Here is a 26,257-nt window from a genome sequence, read left to right as displayed (position 1 = left end):
TCATGCTCTGCTAATCAAGTACATTTTCTGGTTAAGAAAAAAATTACTCTCAGCCGCCTTTGTGTAGCTCGCCTCTGGTCCTTTTTTTACAGCAAAACTCCTCAAAAGCATTTCTGTACTTGTCTATTGTTCTTCCATTCTTTACTGAATTCACTACAGTTTGGCTTTTATCCTTACCAGAATGACTTCCATGTTGCTAAATTCATTGGTCAGGTTCTCAACTCTTAATGGCTTTTAGTAGCATTTGACATTGTTGATCACTCAGTGTTTGTTCAAATTCTTTTTTCTTTGGCCTCCAAGAGACCAAATTGTTTGAATTTTCTTTCTTTACTGGCTATTTCCTCTTAGTCTCTTCCCTTGTTCCTGCTCTCTGCAACCTCTTAATGTAAAGTACCCTCAGGCCATAAGCCCTGCCCTTTTATTTTCTTGGTGATTTTGTCCTTTTTTAGCTTATACCATCCTTATGTTGACCACTCCCATATTTATAATTCCAGCCTGAACCGCTCTCCTGAACTCTAGACTTGCATATCCTATGTGACAGTTACAGTTGGATATCTAATAATCTTCTCAAATTCATCATGTTCACTCCATGAGGAGAGGGCTTGAAAGCTTTACATTCCCTCCTAGGTTTTGCCCGATGCTTCTCTTCATTTGGCTGGACCTCCTAATTCATATCCATTGTATTAGTAAAATGGTAATTGCGAAACAGAATTACTGTATTTAATTAAAACAGCCTTTTCATGTGAAAGTTTTGGTCTTAGTGGGAAAAGTAGTGTTTAAATTTAAAAGTATCCAAGGCTGCCAGTGCAGTTTTGCAAGTGGTCCTCAGACTTTTGAGCCTGAGTCTCTGTTACTGTATAAGACAGCCTTTCTCAGCCTGCGTTCTGGGAGAGAATAAGCCCTATTGCCTTGAAGTATCCACGGTATATATATATAGTTAACTTCTCTCCCATGCATCTTGAGTGGTACTTACTATGCACCATCCTTGAGAGAATTGGCAAAATAGTCAGTTTTCTGTTCGAAATAGTCATTTTCTATTCTGTGGTTCAGATGAGGAGTCCCTACTGAGAAGGTCTATGAAGAGATAAACTTCACTCACCTGTCGTTCTGAATAATGCAAATTGTCACCTGCCTTGTGGTCATGGCTGTAATAAAACTAATGCCTATGTGATTTTCATTCAGATTGCAGCTTGAGAACCTTTACAAATTGACTGTTAAACCTTATGATTTTGAGTTATCTGTTTATATCATGATTTAATTTTTAAAGGGCTGCTTACAAATGAAAATCTAAGGGAATGCTGGTAATGAGGCACTTGGTTTAGAAATTTACTAAAATTGCATAATAAATCGTACAGCATTCTCCCTCACTTCCCAGTAGTCTTTCTATCCATTCTCCTCTCGGGACAACTGACTAAATGGTAATAACTTTCAAGCATCAGCCCTTGATTACCTATGGTTTCAATATCAAGGAATATATCTCATCATTTTGTTGTCCATAAGTGAGAGGCATCTCTGTTAAAATTTAGGAAAAAAATTTACTTGTGCTTTAGTACATTTTCATATATTTAGTAATACCTTCTCAGCTGTGTTTGCTTTTATATGGTGACTAACGTTTTTATATTAACAGTATAAATAGCTGTGTTGATAAAAACACAAATACGGGGGAAAATAAATACATGTTTTCTATAATGTTTTCATTGGTAAACATTTATTTTGATATTATCTAGGCTATCAAGTACTAACTCCAACTGCCTATTATGATCAGACTGGTGCCTTAGTGGTTGGCCCTGGAGCAAGAACTGGCCTCGGAGCTCCAGTTCGATTAATGGCTCCAACACCTGTTTTAATTAGTTCAGCAGCAGCAGCACAAGCTGGTAAGTGTAACTGACATTTTCAGGGATAATATTTTTCTGGTGTTGTTTGAGATGTTTCAAAAATAGAAAATGGTTTTCTGGGTAGTTTTAAGAAGTGTCTGAAATTTAATTTACAGCAGCAGCAGCAGCAGCTGGAGGAACTGCAAATAGTCTCACAGGCAGCACAAATGGTCTCTTCCGGCCACTTGGCACTCAGCCACCACCGCAGCAGCAGCAGCCGCAGCAGCCAAGCACTAATCTGCAGTCGAATTCATTTTATGGGAGCACTTCTTTGACTAATAGCTCCCAGAGCAGTTCTTTATTTTCTCACGGACCTGGCCAACCTGGAAGTACATCTCTTGGCTTTGGAAGCAGTAGCTCTTTGGGTGCTGCTATAGGCTCAGCCCTCAGTGGATTTGGCTCATCAGGTAAGTTTCTTTTTAAGATGAGTGTACTCTGCTAAGTGGACATGAGGTATATGTATTTGTTTTTAATATTAATATAAACAGTAATAGCTTGTGGTATAGAAAGGACAGGAATAAGATACTGGTTTATTGGTTTAGTTTTGTAGCTGAAAAACCACCTCCTGTAACATTTAGGAATGCTTAACTCATTTCAAGCAGTCCATGCTTTACTCAAATATAATATATTTTCCACTGGCTTTAAGAACTATATTACTGTAATTTTTGTTTTAGTAAGGTTTGTTTGGGATAATATGTATTATGCTAATTACTAGCTCTTCCCTTTGCTCTATAATATTAATGTTCGAGGAAGTAAATATTTTTGCCATCTTAAGTTTCTGGTATCTTAAAATAATTTTTGTGTGCTCATCAGATGATTTATTCTTATTAAATGCTAACGGTTGTTAATGATCTCTATTTGGTATAATATATAAAAATAAAATATGATATAATGTTCTAAACAGAAACCCCTAAGATAAATATGCCTATCTTTATATTAAACAACTTAGCCTTTATCACTAGAAGTTCATTTAAAAGGACTTTTTTTCCCATATCCTAGTTTTATATATAATCCTTAAGAAATCCAAATTTTAAATAGCTTCACAAAATAAATAATTTACCCACACAAACTGATTTTGTAACTGAGGAAGAGCTGAAATCAGAAGAGGCCCGCACTGACACCCTGTTGACACACATTGTATTATCAGTCTCTGGTGTTTCCAGAGTATTCAGGAAACAGAGGAAAAACAGCTTACTCTCATTCTCTTGGTACAATTGACAGCCTTTTCTTTATGAGGGGCAGGGCCATTTATTCACACCTCAAGAGGTTTTTTATTCCTCTCATGTCCTTGAGTCTTAAAATCTGGTTCTCATCTGTTTTCCCACCACATTAAATTATATTCTTTTCTGGTGTGAAAAATGGCAAAACTAACACATGCCAGTCATTACTAACTGTGCTTGCCAATTTTCTAAGACAGTATCTTCTGAACTTCTTGAACATTCATATTTATAAATATGATGGTCTAGAACAACTATAAACTTTTAGGTGCAGAATGCTTTTTTGTTACAATGAAATACAAAAGGCAAATATATTTGCCTAATACAAAATTACCTAAAGAAATGGGCATGGGAACTTCTGAGGAAAAGTCTAGTGAACATAAAGACTGTTTAGTTTTAATTTTCCTGTTTGATTTTTTTTCATTCCTTTTGGAGCTTAGTCTTTTTATCTCTCGCCCAAGTGCCCCCATAGACTCATTTTTTTGTTTCTAACACAATTGACAAGTATTTTCCCCAGATAATCCTAGATTGCTGGAGAAAATCAAAAGAACATATAACTTTATAAAAAAAAATTTTTGTGTGGAAATAACTAGTTTCTATAGATTGTAGACCCTAAATAATCCAGGAAAAATAGAGAAAAGACTTGATAAATCTCGGTCTGGTATAGATTTGTAGGAACTCCAAATTCCCATTTGTCTCTTAGTTGTTAAGAGCCTTCCCCCTGCATTCAGGAACTGATGAGCCATCAACATTTTGTTCTCTACACATGTCCCCTGCAGATGCCTCTTTCCCAAAAACTAATCATCTTCGTTCCTCCCTTATTTATGAGCATTGCTTACTCCATTCTGATTTCCAGTTTGGGGTACCTCTGTTTTACCTTGCTTCAGAGGACATTAACAGTTGCCACCCCTAAATACCAATAAATAACCTGTCATCTCCCTCCTCTTGGACATTTTATGAGCGTTCATTCAAGTGCTGCACTTAGGTACTCTTCGAAGTCTACCCATTGCCTTTTTACATTATGGCAATTCCATACCTATATGAAAGCTAAAATGTAATGTGTTTATGTGCTCAAGTACACACACAGTAACATATACACATTCTTTTACCCATATGATGAAATTATTAATACTTAGTAGTGTTAAATACCCCAGTTTATAACTCAGCTCACCAGGAAGCTTAGCCATTGTAATAAAGTAATTAAATCACCATTTCTATGACCCATTAGAATGTTCTTTTACAACTGAAAGTTTGTAATTTAACATTTTGTCCACAGTTGATAAATGATTAGTGACTCCACTGTCTAGCCGCTTAGATATTTTAGGTATACTTTGTTTTATATTTTGTAGTCATACTGTTGCAGATAATTTAGGCATATAGTAAAATTTAAGGAGCCAGTTTGTTAGGTTTAAAGTAAAGCTATTTCTGAATTACTTTTAAATGTTCGGCTTGGCTTTTCCTTTTTAGAGGAAAATAATATCGCATGTGTCAAAACTATGGTTTCTTTGATTATTTGCCAGGGGAATAATAGTGCTGCTGCTCTCATTAGAGAGCTGTTGTCTTTTTCCTTGTCATATAAATTGTTTTCTGAAATAAATAGGAATTTTAAATGTAGCCATGTTTTAGAAAAATCACTTTGACAGTGTCCTTTTAAATTAGCATAGTTAATATAGCCATTGACAATTTTGCCAAAACCATTCTTACAATAGTGTTTATTTTTTGCTATTAAAAATGCATATAGTTACTAGTATTTCCCTGTAATATATCTTAAAAAGTGAGAATTTCAATAAAACATGATCAGTCTTCCAGAAACTGCACTCACTGGTTTAAAAGATTGAATACTGTTTATATAATATTTTGCTTAATACAGTAGTGTGAGCCTGGTATTTTTCCTTTATAGAATTTTAAATTTGGTAAAACCAATGTAATTAAGTTTCCTATCTGTATTAATAAGCTTAACTTGGTCTACCACCATGTGCTCTGCTTAATTTTTCTCTTTAATCTGTACCCTTATGATCTATTTATAATTGACTTGCTATTAGAAAACCACAACCTAATAGAAACTTTAAAATTCTCTTGAAAAGAATTACCATATTGGTCCGAATATAGAGCTTGTCCTTAAAAAACTTGATAGGTTAAGAAATGTATTATGAAATTATTTTGGATATAAAGGCTTCAGTTTAAAAAGGCTTAGAAACAGTAAAAAACATACTTGAAAATACGGGCTCTAAGTGAGACTTATGAATTGGGAGTTTTGGACAACCCTTTTAAACACAGTAAAGAATTTGATTATCCAAATATATGTTGATTAACAGCCAGATCTTGTTGCTTTTCTGAGCATGCATAGCTACATGGTAATGTGAACCTACCATTTTTTTATGATTTTATGAAGTACAAAAGAAAAAAACTAGAAGGTTAATAGTTGAATTGGGGATTAAGTGAAAAACAAAAAAAAATTGGTATGTAGAACAATAAGGGATGTGATATAATTGTATACCATATAAGAAAAGAAAGGCTGATCAGTCTTTACTTGAGTAAGGGGCTCATGAGGCCAGAAATAGAATCTTAGGAATGGAAGATCCTGAGGGGTAAGTGAACACATGTCTTTAGTTGATAACAGTAATGAGAGCTATCAGTTTTCTAAGAGAAAGTTTGATTTTTCCATATGTATTTTGTAATTTAGTTGCTGAAGGATAGGGAGAATGTGTAGTGTGAAAAGTACTGAGGAGTTAGCTGCCATCTATACTTCACAGCTGACTAATATTCGGGCCAATATGGACTTTAAAGGACTATGGTTTGAACACAAGCTGGAAGCCAAATCAAATGTGAATGGTGAGGGAAATGTATTAATATTCTGTTTATCAGTATAATCTTTTCTTGGCATTGGGTTGAAGTCTAAGAACTTGGTTCCAGAGATTAGGATACTACCAAAATTTAACCTTATTGGAATTTAATCTCTAGCATATCCTAAAGCAGACAACTTACAATTTCAGGGTTTATAAATCATACCAGGGTATTAAAGCACAGTAATCATATGTGTCAATGGTAAATATGTGTGAAATAATGAACATATGAGTGACTGCTCTTAAATATTTGGTTATTTTCTTGGGGTGCATTTATACCCTTTTATGATTAATAAGTTAGTATGTATAGTTATCACAGTAATTATCTTCTCTATAATGTTTCTAAAAATAATTATTGTGATCACTTCTGTTATTTCCCAGCAAGAGTTGGGGATAGGTTTTATTCAGTTAACACTGTATGTAATTAGGGTTTTTTTTATTTCTTCTTCAGTTGGCAGTTCTGCAAGTAGTAGTGCCACAAGGAGAGAGTCTCTATCTACTAGCTCTGACTTGTACAAAAGATCTAGTAGCAGCCTAGCACCCATAGGGCAACCATTTTACAATAGTCTGGGATTTTCCTCCTCTCCAAGTCCAATAGGCATGCCTCTGCCAAGCCAAACTCCAGGACATTCACTTACGCCACCGCCATCACTTTCATCACATGGATCCTCATCCAGTTTGCATTTAGGTAAAAAAAAAAAACCAAAACCCTTTTTATTTGTATGTATACATGTGAGTGTGTTTGTGTGTGTGTTTTATAATATGTGTAAAATATTTAATGTTGGATAAAACATGCCAAATTGCTTTTGCTTATAGATATTAGCCTTTTGAAAAAGTTCTACTTTTGTGAAAATTCAAAGTGAGGGTCTAATGTACAGTAAGGTAAAGACCCGTATTGTATCTTATGTTCCTTTTATGAAATACAGTGGTGTGTTTTTTTTCTCGTCTGTGCTTTTGATTTGTGTGTGTTTTAGATCATCTGAAAAGTCGATTATTTATACGTGATAGTGAAAGAAATTTCACGATCAAATGTTTGTGCACACCATATAAAATGGATAAGTAATAAGAACCTGCTGTATAAAAAAGTAAAATAAAATTCAAAAAAAAAGTTTGTGCACACCAAAAGCAATCATTAGTCACAAAGTTATTGAATTTAAATAATTTAGTTTAGTATGATGGTTTTTGCTTTGGCCTTTGAATGCCTGGCCATTTTACCACAGGGTTATATCAGGGTATATGAATTGAGTATGTTTGTGAGTTAGAGAATCTTATTATGTATGGGTTTGGTCCATGTAGTTCTCTTACTTTTGAACACATTGTTTAAGAAAAAAAATGTTCTAGGCTTGCTGTACCCTTGAAATCGGAACATTTAGAACTTTGGTTTATATCTGTATATTAAAATTGCCCCCACCCCAAGATTATTTGAATTGGTGGTTACCTTTTTCCCACTCCAGGAATTATTTAGCCATGTAGTTAACAGTATATTTTGAAGGGTTTTTGGATATCAGAGGCTGTGTATGAATCCGTCCCTGTCTCTTCAAAGAAAGTATTTTATTAAAATTAGATTTTGGATTTTTGTAATTCTAGTCATTTCAGCTAAAACTGAGAGATTCTATTGCTGATTCTTATGTGCTTAGGAAGATTTAAATCAGCTTGTGATTTAAAAAGTAATGTTGCTTTTGTAAGCAGATATATTATAAATTAGTGATTATGTTTGACCCCGCCATCCCTATCATAAGGCTATAGTTATTTTTTCCTAAAGCTCAGTAATATAGTGAGTGTCCATGTAACAAAGGAATATTTTACAGTGATGATCATTTAGATTTATGTTATTACAAAGTGGGCTAGATTTCTTTTTTAAAGACTGGTCCTCCACCCCAAATTCTGGGCCTTTGCTCTTTTTGGGGATATTGACTGTATACAACCAATTAATTTATTTGAGTGGGGTCCTAAGATCTGCTTTGCAGCACTGTTTGTGTAAACTTATCAGTTTTTAGCCTACCACTTTCCTTCATTTATCTTTTCTTAGTCATAGGAGCTACTCAATTCCTGATTTTTATTATTTCTATTCAGACCCATTCCTACAACTCCCATATAAAACATGCCTTTGAGACTTTGAAATTGACACCAAAATTTGGAACAAAGCAAACCTAAAAATAGCCTTTCGTAATAGTTTTGTGTTTCATTTGTTAAGATTATATTTGTCGCGTCCTGTCATTTTTTTCATAGATAAGTTTCCGATCAGATTTCTGTCAACTGTTACTGCTTACGTTGTGCTTTAGTGCCTGTGTAAATGGCATTAATTATTCTACATAGCTTGTTTAGAAATTGGTTTATAAATGACGTTTTAGATGTCTCTAATTAAATAGCAATCTAGATTTTTTTTTTGACTATAAAGAACCCAGGCATATAGATGCTTCTAGAAGGAATTCTAGTCAGTTATGAGAAGTAATCATCGTGTGGGCCAGCAGTTCTACATTGTAGCCTGATACTTTTGTACCCATGGTTTAAGCTAAACTCCTTAGTTTAGCTTCACCTTGAAATCTAGTATTTCTAAATCTAGTATTTATTTAATCTAGTATTTAAACACACCTCTGATTGAAATTGTCTGTAGATTATTTTCTTTTGTGATTCCCCAGTTTCTTTTAGCTTTAGTCATATTATGACTAGCAACCTGTTTGTTAACAAGGAATAGACCCTGCCAAGTTGAAAATAATTAAGTAGATTTCATAAATTTGCTCTTTGTGTAGTGTTCATGGAAATAATCTATCTTTCGTTTTCATGTCATTGAATCACGATGCAAGACTTACATGCTCTCTGGTCTAAAAAATATATTTTTTAAATTGTATATCCCCGAAGTGGATTTCTTCATGAATCAAGTTATCAAGGCTGCTGATTGATAAAATACCTATGAAAATGAATTTGCATAGCCATTTAAAAAATAATCTTACTCTGCTCACATGTTAAGAATATAATATCATAAAATAGGGATAAATTCTCAGTTTCATTAGAATTGGTTGTAATTAATTAGTTCCAGCTGATTTTCTTATGAGATTTTTAAGACATATAGCCATTGTAGTTATTGGTAGGCCTGGATATCGATATTCTTAAAATATTGGATGAAACAGGTAACTTTTTTTTTTTTTAAACCACCTATGCCTTTGCTCATGCTAGTTACTTGATTCACAGAAAAGTGAATAGCAACATTGTGTGCTTCTGGCTTTCCAACAAAGATGTTTCATTTTTTAAAAAATAGTTGTCATTTGATCAACATAAGTATTTTTAGCAGGATGACCAGTAGTCACTTTGTGATTGAAGAACAAGTATTTCAACTGATGAATTTTGGTTGTTCATTTTTTTATAACCTAAAATATTTTTGTTAAAATTTGCAACCTTGTTGCTTTTTAAATATATTGAAGTCAGAAACATGAGAAGTAATTTTATCTTCCATATTCTAGTGTGAAATTTCTAAGAGATAGAGATTCCTTTTTTAAAAACAATTATAGCCACAAAATCATTATCATACCTTTTAAAATTTATAAATTCTCATTACTCTAATTTCCCTAATTGACTTAAATGTCTTTTTACAGTTGTTGTGTTTCCATCAGGGTCCAAATAAGGTCCGTCATTTGTTTGATGTCTTTTAATATGGAACCATTTCCCCATCCTCTTTTTTTTTTTCCTTCACATTTATTTGTTGAAGAAACTTTGTCCTGTTGAATATCCCACATTCTGGACCTCGATGGTTTCTTCTCCATGGTGGTATTTAACATGTTCCTCTATTCTCTGAATTTCCTATAAAGTGGAATTTAGGGGTTTGATCTGGTTGTTTGTTTGCTTTGCTGTTTGGTTCTGTATTTCTGCTGCACCGTATCAGGAGACACGTCTGGTTATTTCCTTTGTGAGGTTGTCTGCCAGATCCACCTAATGGCTTAGCAGCCTTTGATCATCACCTAAGTATTTCTTCAGAGGTTGCAAAATGGTGATGCTCTGTCATTCCTTTTACATTTTTTAGCTGGAATTTTTCTATGGAAAAGAACTTTCATCAATTGTGAGGTTACCCTAAAATATATAGTTCATATAGGAGTCAGGATAATGCTTGATTTCTTTTCCTTTATTTTCTGACCTTGGGAAATGAGAATTGAGAATGAGAATGAGTTGATGCCCTAGCAACTTCTAAAGGTGACTTGCAGGGTTTTTTTGTTTTTGTTTTTAAATCATCATTGTTCCCTATAGTGTAAATTGATGGATTTTAGGATAGTTATGTTTCAGTCCATTGCAGACTGGGAGATAACACTTTTTATACCTTTTCTTGATGCTAAAATATTACTATCTTTGGCCATTTGGAGTCTCTTCAGATTGGTTCCCACATTGACTACAACTTGTTAAAAGCAACACTTAAAATACTGATCAGAGAAACAAGTGGAAAAGAACAAGGAAGGAGAACAACTTTAAGATTAGTGGTTTTTATCTTGAAATGCAAAGAACTATGTCAAATTCTGGGCTTCAAGTTCAGCCTTGAATATTAAGTGAATTATTTTCTCATGTTATACTGATGTATAGAGTTGGGGGGAAAAATCTTCTACCTGTAGTTGTTTTTTTAACTCTTTATGATAGAAGTCAGTCTCTTATTTTGAGATACGTTACTCCCAGTAAAAGAAGATTAAATATTTCAAGTATTATTTAATTCATCTACCTGGAGCTAGCTAACTAGTTCTTTCCTTCCTTGTTTCCTTTCTTTTTCTTCTTTGAGTAAACGTTTAAAATATGTTAGTGATTTCTTATTTACTCTAATCTTTATGCTCATAATAGATTGATATGGAACTTCTTGGGTATAAAGTAGCATTTTGTGTTTTTATTTGACTTAGGGTTTGACAAACTAATGGCTTCTTCCCTTGTACCTCTTCATTTTTGAACTGGCTTGTTTTTTCTTAAGAAAAGGGTGATAAAAAGTCTAATTCCAGCTTTGAATTCAGTGAAATTAGTTAATTCAAAGGTGGCTGTCAGTTTTGAAGATTCCTTAATGTCATGTATTCAGTAGTCACATAGTGCTTTAACTTGCATTAGATTAAAAAACTTTATAACCTATCTTCTCTCCTAATCACAGAAAATTTTATATGAAACATAGACATGGTACTGCTAACTGTTAGAGTCATTTTCCCTGTTCAGTAGTAGTTAATCTGTTGAAATTGCTGACCTTTGGCAGATTTGGTCATCCGCTTCTCTTAGAATGAGATGTTTGAGAATTAAAACAAGTATGGCCTAATTGGTTGTAAGGCTATGTGCGGTTTTTCTGAGTTTCATATATGGTCTTAAAGCAGAAAACAATATAAATTATTTTGAAGTTTTCATTGAAAGTATTATTATCCTTTAAGTAGCAAGTTCCCTGTAACTGAATAGCATTTGATAGTTTTGTAAAGCACTTTCATATTCATTATTTCATTTCATCCTAATTGTTAACATAAACTGGCTGAGTGATCTGCCCATTAAAGATGAGACAGTTATAGGTCATATGAGCCCAAGAGACTTGCCCAAACCAGTAAATGGCAGAACTGAAGCTAGAACACTGTTCTGACTCCTGATACTATCTTTTCTTTTTCTGTTCTGCTATTCTATAATGAATTGAACAATTTTACAAAATATATCAATAACAATATTCTACTCAGCCTCTCAAATTTAACCTCACAATGGTGTAGGTTATGTGTTTTTAAAATGTGTATATAAGATTACTAGACTTCTAGATCCCTTTTTTAGTTATTCTTGAGATTTATAGAAAAGCTCTTATCTACTGTATGAAATAAGAATATGTGTTACTCATAAGGCAGGCCACTCAGGGACTGAATATATGTTGGACAACAGGACTGAATAGATAGGACAACATACTCAGCTCTCAACAGAATATTATTTACAGGTTCTCGTGGTGTAAATGAAATCACTGCTTCAACCCATTGGTGCATCGAAAAGTCATTTATTTGTTGAAAAGTATGAAATATGTTGTGGAAAAGTTCTAAAATTATTGTGTGGAAGAATTTATTATTTTATGTTTCATTTCTGTGTACAAATTCATTAGTCTTAGTTCTGGTTTGGGGTCACAATGATTAATTTTTGCCCTTATGTTTTATCCATTATCCTCTAATAATGTTATCTATGACTTTGTGCTTCTAATGCCTGAGAATGTTTTTACCAGCTAATTCAGTTAAGGTAATCTCAGATTTGAGACTAAAAAATACTTGGATGATTCGATTCAGTGGTTTACCATACCAGAATCACTTGTAGTGCTTGTTTAAAATACCTAGAATGAGGAGGTGAACGATTTGGAAATTTGTGGCAACAGTTTTTGCTTGTCATCATGATTGTGGGGATTCTGTGGACATTAAATACCCAGCAGCCAGATGCTAAGCTTTTCATTTAAAAAGGATTATCCCACTGAAATTTCCAGTAGCACTCAGGTGAAGAGAGACACCTTGGGACAATTCATAGTTTATAGAAGGCGTTACTCCAGTTCACACTTCTTTGTAACTCATAATTCCTGGATCTCTAGTGTGTTATATGAGCCTTTGATCTTGTCCCCCATCATCTCCCTAATGGATTTCTTTCTTCCTGCCTTGTTTCCTTCTATTGACCTGAAGTCTGCTTGTGCCATTGCATTTTTGAAAAAAAGCTTATGGGATGAGAGAAAATAGAAAAGTCTGGTCTCTTGCTGAATATGTTTTTAAATATTTTTTTCCTTGATATGTATTTTGCAAATTGGAGGCATTTATTTAATGTTGTTGACTATAATTCTGTATATCATTATTTACTATCATTTGGTTGTTTTACATTTTATTCACTGGCTCTACCTTTCCTTCATATTTGCATTTCAGCTCCTCCCTCAATTGTTTCTCTCCCTTTCCTTTTTACTGATATCAAATAAGTCTTCATGTGCCTTAAAAACAATCAAGAATTCACCGAGAACTTACATCATTGCACTGTTTATACACTAAATAATGTGCATTAAGTAAACATAGGATCAAAAAACTAACTCTTAAAATATAGGCAGATGTGCTTCATGAGAGATCTGCAGCTTTAGCCAAATAACCTTTAAAAATGAATGCAGCATAGCTCTCATGGGGTAATACTGAAAATTGACTTATGTTTAGAATATTTTTACATGAGACTGTTTCCTTAACCAGGAATAAGTCCATTGGAGGAAGGGCAAAATCTTTACACTGTAAACCATAAAAGCACTGACTGAAGTTAAAGAAGGCAAATAAATGAAAGGACATATCATGTTTGTGGCTTGAAAGACTCAGTATTATAAAGATACCAACTGTCTTCTAATTGATGTATAGATTTAGCACAATCTCAATAAGAATTTTTCAGGCTTTTTAAAAGAAATTGATAAGCTGATTTATTTAATATGAATGGGAAAACGGAGCCAAGAGTAGTCAAGACAGTCTTGAAGAACAAATTTAGAATTTAATAACTTGGCCAGATATCAAACTTATTAAAACTGCAGTGGTAGTTTTACTAAACTTGTGGTATTGGCACAAGGGTTAGAGAAATAGATTGGTGGAATAGAGGATCCAGAAATAGACCTGCTCGTTTAGTTACCTGATTTGTGGCCACTGGTGCCACTCTGGTGTATTTAGGAGGGATGGTCTTTTCAGTAAGTTGAACTGGAGCAATTGAATATCCAAATGGGGAGAAATTAACTTTGACTCCTCTTTCACACCACACACACACACACACACACACACACACACACACACACACGCACACAACTTCATTCTCAAAGCAATCAAGGAACTTGCTTGTAGTCATGAAGTTAGTAAGGAACAAAAATTTTGAGTCCAGGTCTACCTGGTTCATTCCAAGGTGTCACACTGCTTCTCAAAGAATGCTTTTATTTCTGTCTACTGTCGCTCTAAATAAATAAAGGATCTTTTCCTATTCCCTAAGTTTAGAATTTTTGTGAACTTTTTATAAAATTGTGGTAAAATATAATTTAGCCTATTGTGAGTTGGTGGGGAAAGTGAGTTTGAATGTCAGTATATTGGCATTTTTCACTTGCCTGCAATTGACTTTTTTTTTTTTTTTTTGGCTCCTTTGGGTCTTCATTGTTTTGCGGGGGCTTTCTCTGGTTGTGGCGAGCAGGGGCTCCTCTTCCTTGTGGTGCACGGGCTTCTCACTGTGGTGGCTTCACTGTTGTGGAGCACGGGCTCTAGGCGCACGGGCTTCAGTAGTTGTAGCACACAGGCTCAGCAGTTGTGGCTCGCACGCTCTAGAGTGCAGGCCCAGTAGTTATGGCACACGGGCTTAGCTGCTCCGTGGCATGTGGGATCTTCCTGGCCCAGGGCTTGAACCCGTGTCCCCTGCGTTGATTCTTAATCACTGCACCACCAGGGAAGTCCCCCTGCAATTGACTCTTAATCTAAATTAAATACTTTTTACTTCAAGGATCTCATAATATTTTATTGCTAATTTTTAAATTAAAACTGATCAGATAAGGGTCTTTACATGATATTCTAAATAGGATAGTAATAAGCTTAATTTATACTGAAACTAATCCCTATTTTATGTTTATCTTTTATGTGTAGTTTTATTGGCCCCCGTTTAAGAATTCTGGGGTCTCATGAAAATTTTTATTTAATTAATTTATTTTGCTTAATTAATTCACTTAATTTATTCAACCAATGTCAGATCCCTATATGCCAGACTGTGCTTGACTTGAGAGACACTTGAAGAAAACATTATTCTACCCACCATCATCAAGTTTGATTTTTTTGTGGTGAATACAGATGAGTAAACCAGTAATTACAGTATAATGATTGTAATGCTATTGCCTTATTGCACTTTATTTAACACAGTGATTCTCTCCATTAGAATTATTATCTTTCCTTTCTGGTCTTTTTGTACCAAATTAACCACAGGCTAGATTATATTAGAGTTGTTTCTGGGTTTTTTCTCCCTACTAGATTAGAAACAAGAAAGCTGAAACCATTCTCCACAGCTTTAACAGTACAGTTGACCCTTGAACAACACAGGTTTGAACGGCCCAGGTCCACTTATACATGGATTGTTTTCCCCCAAAAAAATGCGGAAAACTGGGAAATTTTTTTGGAGATTTGCAACAACTTGAAAAAAATCGCAGACTGCATAGAAATATCAAAAAAAAAATTAAAAGTTAGGTATTTCATGAATGCATAAAATTATAATTATATATATAGCATATAACGTGTTAATAGACTGTATGTTACTGGTAAGGCTTCTGGTCAACAGTAGGCTGGCTACTACTAGTTAAGTTTGGGGGAGTCACAACTTATATGTATACTTTGGTGGGGTGGGGTGGGAGTCGATGCTCCTAACCTCCGTGTTGTTCAAGGGTCAGCTGTATTCAGATCTCAACAAAATGGTTGGAGTAATTTAAGTGGCTTTGTTTCTTTCTGTTTTATCGATGAATTTATTTTTGGACACTGGCTACTTGTTTAAAAAAATTATTTCACATCCTATATAGATTTCTACATTAAAGCATTGTTTAACTGGTAGTGTGTTCTCTGATCAGTGTGTTAAGATCATACTCTGTAGAGTACTGCACTTTGAGAAGTTTTATGACGGTTGTGAGTTTTTATTTTTGCCTGTGTGTGGTGTTCTTTGGTTTGGGGTAGGGGTAGGTTTTTAGAGTGTCCTCATGTTCAGTAATCACAGAAGTAGTTTAGTTTTCAATAAAGATGTAAGATTCAGACAGTTCTTGAAATCATACAAGCCTTTTTTGATGGAATAATGGAAATTGGCAAGGTGAGTAGAGGTAGAAGTGAGATATAATACTAGTCTGAACTACATAGTTCATATGTTAAAAACTCAGTCTGTTTAAATGCTCTTTGATGAATGAGGGAAGATTATTAAGTATCTTCTGTGAAGATGGCCTCTCTCTTACCTTTATATTTTTAAAAAGTTGAAGCACTAGATGCTAAAAGGTAGATTAATTACTTAGTTGCTTTTAGAAAAGAATTACAAGCAATAGAAATGGAAACAACAGATTTTTATTTTGGTTTGCACCTGATATTGTTTGCTTACAGATGGTCATAAAATGTAAAAATTTAAGATAGCACACTTGACATATTTATGCTTTTTGCTTTTTATATTAGTCTTTTAAGATGATGTGGAAGATTATACTTTTAACTAGAATTATGTAGGTTTTTTAATTCATTGAAGCCTTGGTTTTTCCCGAGTAAAAATTTTGTGTCTTTATATGGCAAATATATAGTTAAAAAATTTACATGGTTTACTCTCCCATGTAACCTCAAGCATATCCCAGATTTAAGTATGGTATATGGCATTAAATGTTCTTCATGAGGTGTAGCAGAGTATAACCGAAAGGGAATTATTCAGATATAATAGTTAAAAAAAAAACTCAGTCTAGTTATTAGCTATGCATCCTTGAATAAGGATTTATTAAGGATTTAGCTTCTCTAAGCCTATTGTGTCACAAGTAAAATGGAGATAATATCCTTGTCTCAGAGTGTTGTTAAGATAGCATTATATATTAGTGTTCTAAGGCTGCTGTTACAAATTACAACTAAGTGGCTTAAAACAGATTTATTGTCTCACAGTTCTGAAGCTTAGAAGTCAAATTAAGGTGTCAACATTGATTACATTTGCAAAGATCCTATTTCCAAATAAAGTCAAATCCACAAGTACCAGGAGTTAAGACTTGAACATATCTTTTGGGGAAGCCCAGTTCAGCCCAGTACCATGTAAACTCTGGTCCCCCCAAATTCACGTTCAGCCCACATGCAAAATACATTCACCCCATTCCAGCATCCCCAAGAGTCTTGAACCATTCCAAAAATCCCAAATCTTATTTTCTAAATCAGGTGAGATTCTGAATGTGGTCCACCCTGTGGCAAAATTCCTCTCCATCTTTGGGTCTATGAAACCTAGGAAACAAGTTATCTGCCTCCAAAATACAGTCATGGGACAGGCATAGGTTAGACAGTTCCATTTGCAAAAGGCAGAAATTGGAAGGAAGAAAGGAGTTACATGGCTGTTACAGTCTACTCTGAATGTTCCATATATTTCTTTTGAAAAGTAATCAGAGAAAAAAAATAGCGAACTGAAAGTACTAAGTGTATGGGCTCTGGGTTAGAACTAACTGAAGGTAATAGCTTAAAGTGGAATTAGGTCATCCTCATTTTAGACTTTTTCCAACTATGCATTCTTTATCATTTATTCTTTGCCCACTCCAACTAACTAGTCATCTTTCATTATCATCTTATCATTCTTGAGCTTTCCAGAGCCTCGCCTTCTGAAAGGGACTCTACCTAGTAGCCTATATGTAGTTGTACCCTTTTCGGGACCCTGAATCTACTTGGATTACCATTTTTATTTGAAATTAGTAGTTGAAAACTTGCTCTAAAATGAAACCTTAATTTATCTTGATCCTAATTTATTAGCCTCCAAACCTCTATCAGAATAATCTTCAGGTAGACTTTTTTTTGTTTTTAAATAAAAACTATCCACTGGGAAAGATTTGAGAATCTTTATTTTTTAAAAAGTAGAAAAAGTAGGGGCTTCCCTGGTGGCGCGGTGGTTGGGGGTCCGCCTGCTGATGCGGGGGATGCGGGTTCATGCCCCGGTCCGGGGGGATCCGGCGTGCCGCGGAGTGGCTGGGCCCATGAGCTGTGGCCGCTGGGCCTGTGCGTCTGGAGCCTGTGCTCCACAGCGGGAGAGGCCGCAGCGGTGAGAGGCCCGCGTACCGCAAAAAAAAAAAAATAGAAAAGGTAAATAAATAAAAGAATAGGCTCAGGAGTTGTTATTCCAGATCCCAGGGAGGTGGAAAATAATGAAAAGAAAAAACTTTTGAGATTTATTTTGTGGTGGTTTCAGTTGTTTTATATTTTTCTCCCCTGTGTTTTTCACAGTATTAAGATCTTTTTGATTTCTGGTATTAAATAGGGAAGAATTCTAAAACAATAGACTTCTCAAGGAAATTAATGAAAACTTATAAAATCATATTATTTCTACTAGGATAGTTGTGAGGTGTTTGCCTTCATTCAGTTGTCATGAATGAACTTGATAGATGCCTATGTAAATAGCGTATAAGGGGCAGCACACTACTGTGTGATGAGCTCTGGCCTAAGACTCCTGGTTGCCTAGCTGCATGTCACATCACTTTTGGATTATAGTGACCTCATCTGTGAAATTATAGTACAGATCTCCATGTCCCATACACTCTTATTAAGCTAGTGATTAAGCAGTGATAAATGATAGGGGTGAGGTCAGTGATAAATTGAAGGGACTGTTACCGTTTAACACATTTGGTGGAGAACACATCTTTTAGATGACCAGTAGCAATGGTATGAATATAGATGACCAATTTGTATGTTTGTTTTTAACTAATTTTGAAATAATTTCAGACTTAAGAGGAAATCATTAACAATTAAAAAAAAAAAACCTAGCCAGATTCTCCAAATGTTATTTAACTGAATTTGCTTTATTGTTGTTTCCTTCTCCTCACTTTCCCTCTCTGCATTTGCCTGTCCCTTCACACCCATTTGTTTTCCCTGATAACTTTTGAAAGGAAGTTGCAGACACAGTGTCCCTTACTCATGAACATATCAGTGTGTGTGTGTGTGTGTCCTGAAAGTAAGGACATTCTTTTGTCAAAGTCAGGAACTTAACAATACTACTATCAAATCTGCCGACTTTATTCACTTTGCCAGTTGTCTCATTGAAATCCTTCATAAGAAAGGCGGGGGGGGGGGCATTGGGGCAGAGAGGGCGATTGATGGATTTGGGGGCTCACACATGACATTTATTTGTCATGACTCTTATTAATCTTGAACTATTTCTCAGTCTTTTATGACCTCAACATTTTTGAAACGTATAGGCCAATTTTGTAAAATATTCCTCAATCCCAAAATAGTTTTGGATGACATGCTTTCAGTGTTTAAAAACAACCAGTTTTTTTTTTTTTTTCCCCCACGTGGCTTGTAGGGATCTTAGTTTCCTGACCCGGGATTGAACCCAGGCCCTCAGCAGTGAAAGTGAGGAGTCCTAACCACTGGACCACCAGGCAGTTCCCTAAAAAAACAAATTTTAAATGTTTAATGAATATTTTAAATTGAGTTGAAATGCTTATTTAATTAATTTGTAAGGAAATGAAGTTATCCTGGCCCTTTGTGAAATTAATTTTTCAACTTTATAAATGAAAGTGCTAATTAGTCTTCTAGAACTGAAATTCCAAGATTTTTTAAAACTCAAGGCAGTTTGGCATCATTAGACATTTTAAGTTGTCAAAGTGCATCAGGAGTTTGGTATATTAGGAGCTGATAGAATATAATCAAGAAATATCTAGACACAGGAGGAATTCCTGTTGGATATTGATAGGACTACTTGGAAGGTACCAAATAAAATTGTCTTTTCTGGGGTAAGTATGTATTTTGAATTTGGTGTTGAAACCTTTAGTGCATTAAGAATAAGGAGGTAGGATTAGGCCTTGTTTCAAGTAGTGATAAGCAGTGGTACAGAGATAGTAATGAATAAGAAGGAGAGAAGTGAACAATTAGGGTACTATTAGGAAATTCATGTGAAAAGTAGGTTTGGAGTAATGACTTGAAAAGTAAGCTGAAGAATATAGAGAAGGTACTCTAGCAGGATGCTGTAGGTTTTTAGTATAAAATGACATCATCAAAGTGGCCTTTGAATGGGAAGATATAATTGTTATTTATGAAAACAGATTGGAATGATAAGCAGAGAACCCCTACCCTACAAAAAGTTTAAAGAATTGTTATCGAGACTCGAATGGGCTAATGATCAGTTATTGTTGTGAACGGTTGATGGTACTATAAACAGAAATAAAAATAGGGGACTAGAAGGATTAATAGTGAAGAGATCGAGACAGTATTAAAAAACTGAATTCATTTACTTTTTAGACTTTTCATATATGAGCACGAGTTTATGTAGAACTGCAATGAACATGAGAATTTGATGTCAATGACTTTGGTGTATAAAACAGCTTGTTAAAGTTACACACTTTCAGGAAAGATATTACAGAACTAGACCTCAGGCAGTTGATATTACATTAAATATGTATAAATATTTGTGTACTCACTGTGTATGAGGCATCGTTTTAGGTACCACGTATCTAGCACGTAGGCGAATGTAATTCTATGGCACTTACATTGGAAATGGGGCTGAGGATTCAAATAAATAATAAATATGTATAATATACTGGATGATGGGAAATTTAATGAAGAAAAATAAAGCTAGGGCAGTGGGGACTGAAAGTAAAAGAGGGATATTCTAACCCGCTTCACTCTCCAGGATTATAACTCTTTTACTGCTCCTTGTCCCTGTAACTCTTTTTGGCCCTTAATGCCTCTCTATAACTTTGCACTGACAGTGTGTCCTTGGCACCATCTATACTTTGTGGTCTGGATTGTACATACAGCACTATTCTAAATAGAAGTGATATACAATAGTGAAAGCTGGCAGTGGGTTTTGTTTATCTGAACTACTAAATCTGCATTTTATAATTTTCTGTACATTTTTCTTTTTTAAAAGGACACTGTCAAGTACTTTTAAATGGTTATATGTAATAAGAACAATTACCTGCTTCTATTTATTTTTGTTTTTATCAACTGCCCTTTAGTAGTATTCTTTGGAATGGGATATAAGTTAAAAAGGCTTTTTATTCATTTGTTTTAAATGGTCAACATTAAAGCTCTAGGAATAATAAATATGTTTACTGCTACTATTTCTTGTCTGTAAAACAGTAGTATTTTTATGGAGAGTAATTTTTAAATAAAAAATTTAAATAGTGTGTAATTTGGCTTTATTATCTGATATTGTGGGGTTTTTAAGTTTGAAATTTAATCGGGTTAACTAAGAAATCATTTTTCTTTACATAAGTATATATGACTTAATGAATTTTTATATATTCCAAAAAAGTACAGATTTAGTTGGTGTTAACACTGTGAGTAAATTTCAATTAAACTTTTAGTGGCTTAAAATCTGAGTTTGCTAGCTGTTTGTAACTTGCTTGTTAATGTAATTGAAAATTTTGTTGGTGGTTTCAGTATTCTGGTATTGATACTAGTATGTATGACATTAGTTGTTATAATTATGTTTTAAACTAAACTTCCAAGAACGAATACAGGTTTTGTGTATGACATTAGACGTTTTTAAACTAAACTGCCAGGAACAAATACAGGTTTATTTTTCTCATGTTTTCTAGTCTCTTTTTTCCCCCATATTATAGCCAGACACATTAAGTAAATGTGTGAGATTTCTCCTTCAACTTTAATTTTCTGTTATACCATATAGGAATTAGTGGGGTGAATATTTCTATATTGACTGACTTCTTGGTTTAAATGACTTTTATTTGAGGAATGACTTTGTCAAAAATATTTGCTGACCACAGCTGCTTTGTTGTAGGAGGACTGACAAATGGTAGTGGTCGATATATCTCTGCAGCACCTGGAGCAGAAGCAAAATATCGAAGTGCTTCAGGCACTTCCAGTCTGTTTAGCTCCAGCAGCCAGCTCTTTCCTCCTTCTCGGCTTCGGTATAATAGGTCTGATATTATGCCTTCTGGCCGAAGTAGATTGTTGGAAGATTTCAGAAACAACCGCTTCCCAAACCTTCAACTTAGAGACTTGATTGGACACATAGTTGAGTTTTCTCAAGACCAGCATGGTTCTAGGTAGGTGATTATTATTTATGATACTTTCTATTGCATTTTTGCTTTGAAAGAGCCAAAGTTTTTCTTGACTAGAATGATTTAACCTTTATAAAAGTTAGAATTGTTTAAAAAATAAATATCCAATATGGATTTTTCTTTCCTGTTAGGATGAACTATAAAAATACAGGTTTTTAATTTATTTTCTGTGGTTCTTCAGTTTTCTATAATAAAAATAGAGCAATGTCCTTTTATTGGATTATCTTTATTACATTGACAGAATACATTTAATTTCTTCAAATTTCCTTTTGAAAATAATGTTCCAAATTACATTTATGGACTTGTGTCCCTGATATATACTTTGTCTAAAAAAATGTTTAAAACAAAGTTTACATTAAACAGACCACGTGTACTGTAATGCTTGAGGTACATGCAAATTAGTGGTCTCAAGATAATACACAGAAAGGAAAATAGTAGTAGAATTCTAACACATTTACTAAATTTGAGGTATCTTTTTAAAGTAAATCTAAAATTTTTTAAAGTAATTTTTCATTATATAGTTGCATACAGATTTTATCTCCCTATGGTTGAAAGTTCTTAAAGTTCCTTAAGAGTAGCAAATCGACCTTGTGTCACTCACAATGGCTAGCTTTTTTTTTTGGCCGTGGCATGCGGGATCTTCCCCAACCAGGGATCGAACCCATGCCCCCTACATTGGGAGCACGGAGTCTTAACCACTGGACCACCAAGGAAGTCCACAGTGGCTAGCTTAGTTAGGAATTAAGTTGTGTCTCATGAATTTTATTTCTAAAGGTTTCTTTTATTATGTTCTAAAAATACTTAGTAATAATGATTATTAAAAATAAATGAATACCAGTAATATCTTTGTAGTTTTTCATTGATTATAATAGAACCAGAACTAACTTAAGAGGCATTAAACATCTTCACGTCCAGATTTTTTGCCAGTCTAACTAGAAGTTATTTAAAATTAAGGTGTTAACAAAGAAATGCTCCATAACTTTTGTTCTTTTTATTTTAAATTGAATAAAATGTTTTAGTACTATTTCTGGAAATGATTTTATTTATGTGGATATGTATATACACACACACACACACACACACATACACATATATATCCAATATATATCAGGGTGTATAATACTCGAGTCAGATTCGGATATTGCCGGAGCTTATTATCAATATACTGTCATGGCATTAAAATTTTTCCCACATAGATTCATACAGCAAAAGCTAGAGAGAGCTACTCCAGCTGAGCGACAGATGGTATTTAATGAAATTCTACAAGCAGCCTATCAATTAATGACAGATGTTTTTGGCAACTATGTTATACAGAAATTTTTTGAGGTAAGCACACATACATGTTTGTATATGCTTAATGCTTAGGAAAGCTCTGAAAGTTGGGTGAGTTTATTTTCATATAAAAATATGTGAGCTTGGGAGAAAATATTTACAGATCATATGTCTGATAAAGATTTTATATCCAGAATATATGAAGAATTCCTGAAACTCAACAACGGGAAGACACCTCAGTTAAAAAATGGACAAAGGGCTTGAATAGACGTTTCTCCGTAGGAGATATTCAAATGTGCAGTAAGCACATGAAAAGAAGCTCAGCACCCTTAATCATTAGGGAAATGCAAATCAAAACCACAAGGAGAGTCTATTTTACATCTAGTGGGATGGCTGTAATTTAAAACACAGAAAATAACGAATGTTGATGAAGATGTGGAGAAATGAGAACCCTTGTACATTGTTGATGGGAACGTAAAAATGGTGCAGCCACTGTGGAAAAGTTTGGCAGTTCCTCAAAAAACTAAACATAAAATTACTATATAACCCAGCAATTCCATCCTAGGTGTATACCCAAAAGGATTGAAAACAAGGACTTAAACACCAATGTTCATTTCAGCATTGTTTATAATAGCCCAAAGGTGGAAACAGTCCAGCAGATGAATGTATAAACAGAATGTGGTATATACATGCAGTAGAATATTGTTCAGCCATAAGAAGGAATGAAGCTTTGATACATGCTTACACATGGATGGAACTAAGTGAAATAAGCCAGGTACAAAAGAACAAACATTACAGGCCTCGATTTATGTGAAATACCTAGAATAAGCAAATTCATAGAGACATAAAGTCGACTAGGGTTTCCTAGTCTTACTAGTAGACCGGTTGGGGTAAGAGGGGGAATAGGGGTTAAAGAGTACAGTGTTTCTGTTTGGGGCAATGGAAGAGATTTGGAATCAGATTGTGGTGGTGATTGCACATGGTGAGAATATAGTCAATGCCACTGAATTAAAAATGGTTAAAATGTCATATTTTATGGTATATATTTTTTAAGTGTATGGTCTTACATTAAATGAGAAGTTTAATACCAATCCTGATTAATATTTGAAATATATTTGAAAATATAAAGCATTAGGAGTAAGTCTTATGTGAAGCAATTAATGAATAGTAGTACAGTCTTTATGTGGATTTGTTAGGTGTCATTTATTATGTAATTCAGAAAATTTTTTAGTTTATAACTAAACATCTATGTTGTAGCTTGACTTAACAGATTTTCTCCACAGTCAGAATATAGTTGAGAATTATCTGGTCTGAATGTATGCCTCAGAAATTCATTTTATTAGAAGACAGTGGGGGTGTTTATTTGAAATGAAGAGTGAAGATGTTTACTTTAAAAGAATAACAGGTGGTTAATATGTTAGTAAAAAGGAAATAGTAGATAGAATGACTTACCCTCTAAAAAGTGATATCATTTCAAGCATCTCTGGGTCTCTCTTAATTCGCTTTTACCTAAATGCCTTCTCCCTACATACTTGCCAAATGTGATATTTTATAAATAGATTAAATAGACTGCAAACAGTGGGTTATTCAAGTTTAACAAAGTAATATTATAGTCATTTTTATTAATTTTTTTTTTCTGTCAGTTTGGGAGTTTGGATCAAAAATTAGCCCTGGCTACTCGTATTCGTGGTCATGTTCTACCCTTAGCATTGCAGATGTATGGCTGCCGTGTTATTCAGAAAGCATTAGAGTCTATTTCATCTGACCAGCAGGTAATTGTAAGTTAAGACAAAATTTTTGTATTATTTTATCCAATTTTTAAATTTTTATCTTACAATAATCTTGGAGTGAAATGTTAAATATTTCCACAGACTAAAATATTTTTTAAAATGTATCTCAAACAGTATGTAATTAATTGAAAGTTACACAACACATCTTTGATCTGTCCTTTGTTCATTTTCTTCATCTTTTCATTTCTAAGTGAAAGTGAGTACCTACTCTATGTCAAGCAGAGTGCTAGATGGTAGGTGTTTCTGCTACCACTACTCACTTGATTTTCTGTAGTATCAGGAATACATTTTACTATTCCCAGTGTTTATTTGGATTACACTTAAACTTCTATCATAAGAATAAATATTTTAAAACCAATTGTATTCCTATATGCCAGTTAAAAATGTATATACAGGGAATTCCCTGGTGGTCCAGTGGTTAGGACTCCGCGCTTTCACTGCTGAGGGAGTGGTTCAGTTCCTTGTTGGGGAACTAAGATCCAACAAGCCGCGTGACGTGGCCCAAAAAAAAAAAGTGTATACAAAGTTTTAAAAATTTCATTCAACAGGAAAAGTAGCCTCAAACATCCTCTTAACAAGATTTACAGTTCTTTAAGAGAAAAGAGAGCACATATAAATTAATTGGGAAGTATACCATGTTCTTGGATGGAAAGGTCTAAGTATTTTAAGTAAAAAAGGGATTAGTACAATTCCAATTATGTACTCCTAGGAATTTTCTTGTAAATGATAAAAATAAATTTTTAAATTATTTTAAATAGACAAGGATATTAAGGAGAGTAGGGGATGAGGAAAATTGCTTATCCACTAGATTTTTTAAAGAAACTGTAGCATCACTAATTAATTAGCATGGTTTGCGCATGAGGTAAACAGACTTTTAAAGTGAAATTCATAACCTCCCATAGATACTGTATATAAGTGGTTTATGTATTACAATGAAATGTAGTAAGAGTAAAGAAAATAATTATTTCTTAAAAGGTATTGGTAATTAGTAAGTTTGGAAAGAGATTGGCTCTGACTTTCAACCTACATTCATATGATAAATTCCAGAATTAAAGGCAATAATGTATGTGGATGGATAGATGGATGGATGGATGGATATGTATGTGTTATGTATGTACATTAATCACAGCAGTGAACATCTGTGAGAAAATAGCATTGTTCCTCTTGAGGAAATCCTGAGTTTTAGAGTCATTGAAGATGTGTCATAATGGAGAGAGATTAGATTAACAGTTTGACTGTATTGGTACTTAGAACTTCTCTGCTCTTAACTCTCAGACTGGTATAGATACTTTAAAGATATTTTGGGAACAGTTCTCAGAGCTTTCTGAGATGCCCTTCCCAGGTTATAATCCTCAAGTTTGGCTTGAGTAAAATTTTCCAATTCTTTCTTTTAAAAAAAACCCGATATTTTACGTGTCTTTAATATTTGAAAATATAAAACATTGGGAGTAAGCTTCAGATGATTAATGGTATTACATTTCCTCTTTGGATTCTTCCCCCACCCGGCTCTGCATGGCTTATGGGATTTTAGTTCCTTGACAAGGGATCGAACCCAGGC

At 34.1% G+C, this 26,257-nt stretch overlaps 1 protein-coding gene across 15 annotated transcripts in view; it reads left to right on the top strand.

Annotated features, from left to right (window-relative positions):
• Nucleotides 1–26,257, top strand: part of PUM2 (pumilio RNA binding family member 2) — a 91,806-nt gene that overhangs the window by 56,686 nt on the left and 8,863 nt on the right. For 3 of the 15 annotated variants that reach the window (XM_082672210.1, XM_082672200.1, XM_082672203.1), the window contains 6 exons: nucleotides 1,728–1,874; nucleotides 1,991–2,281; nucleotides 6,386–6,622; nucleotides 21,355–21,622; nucleotides 22,834–22,963; nucleotides 24,553–24,687. In XM_082672210.1, coding sequence (XP_082528336.1) covers nucleotides 1,728–1,874; nucleotides 1,991–2,281; nucleotides 6,386–6,622; nucleotides 21,355–21,622; nucleotides 22,834–22,963; nucleotides 24,553–24,687 — 1,208 coding nt within the window. The remainder of the gene's footprint in view (nucleotides 1–1,727; nucleotides 1,875–1,990; nucleotides 2,282–6,385; nucleotides 6,623–21,354; nucleotides 21,623–22,833; nucleotides 22,964–24,552; nucleotides 24,688–26,257) is intronic. The other 12 variants (XM_082672213.1, XM_082672209.1, XM_082672211.1 and 9 more) reach the window with 7 other exon arrangements.

This window comes from Grampus griseus (genome assembly GCF_964374135.1).
Source record: "Grampus griseus genome assembly, chromosome: 15".
NCBI classification, from domain to species: Eukaryota; Metazoa; Chordata; class Mammalia; order Artiodactyla; family Delphinidae; genus Grampus; species Grampus griseus.
The sequence above is the reverse complement of the archived record's forward strand: the minus strand, read 5'-3'. Positions and strand labels throughout refer to the sequence as shown.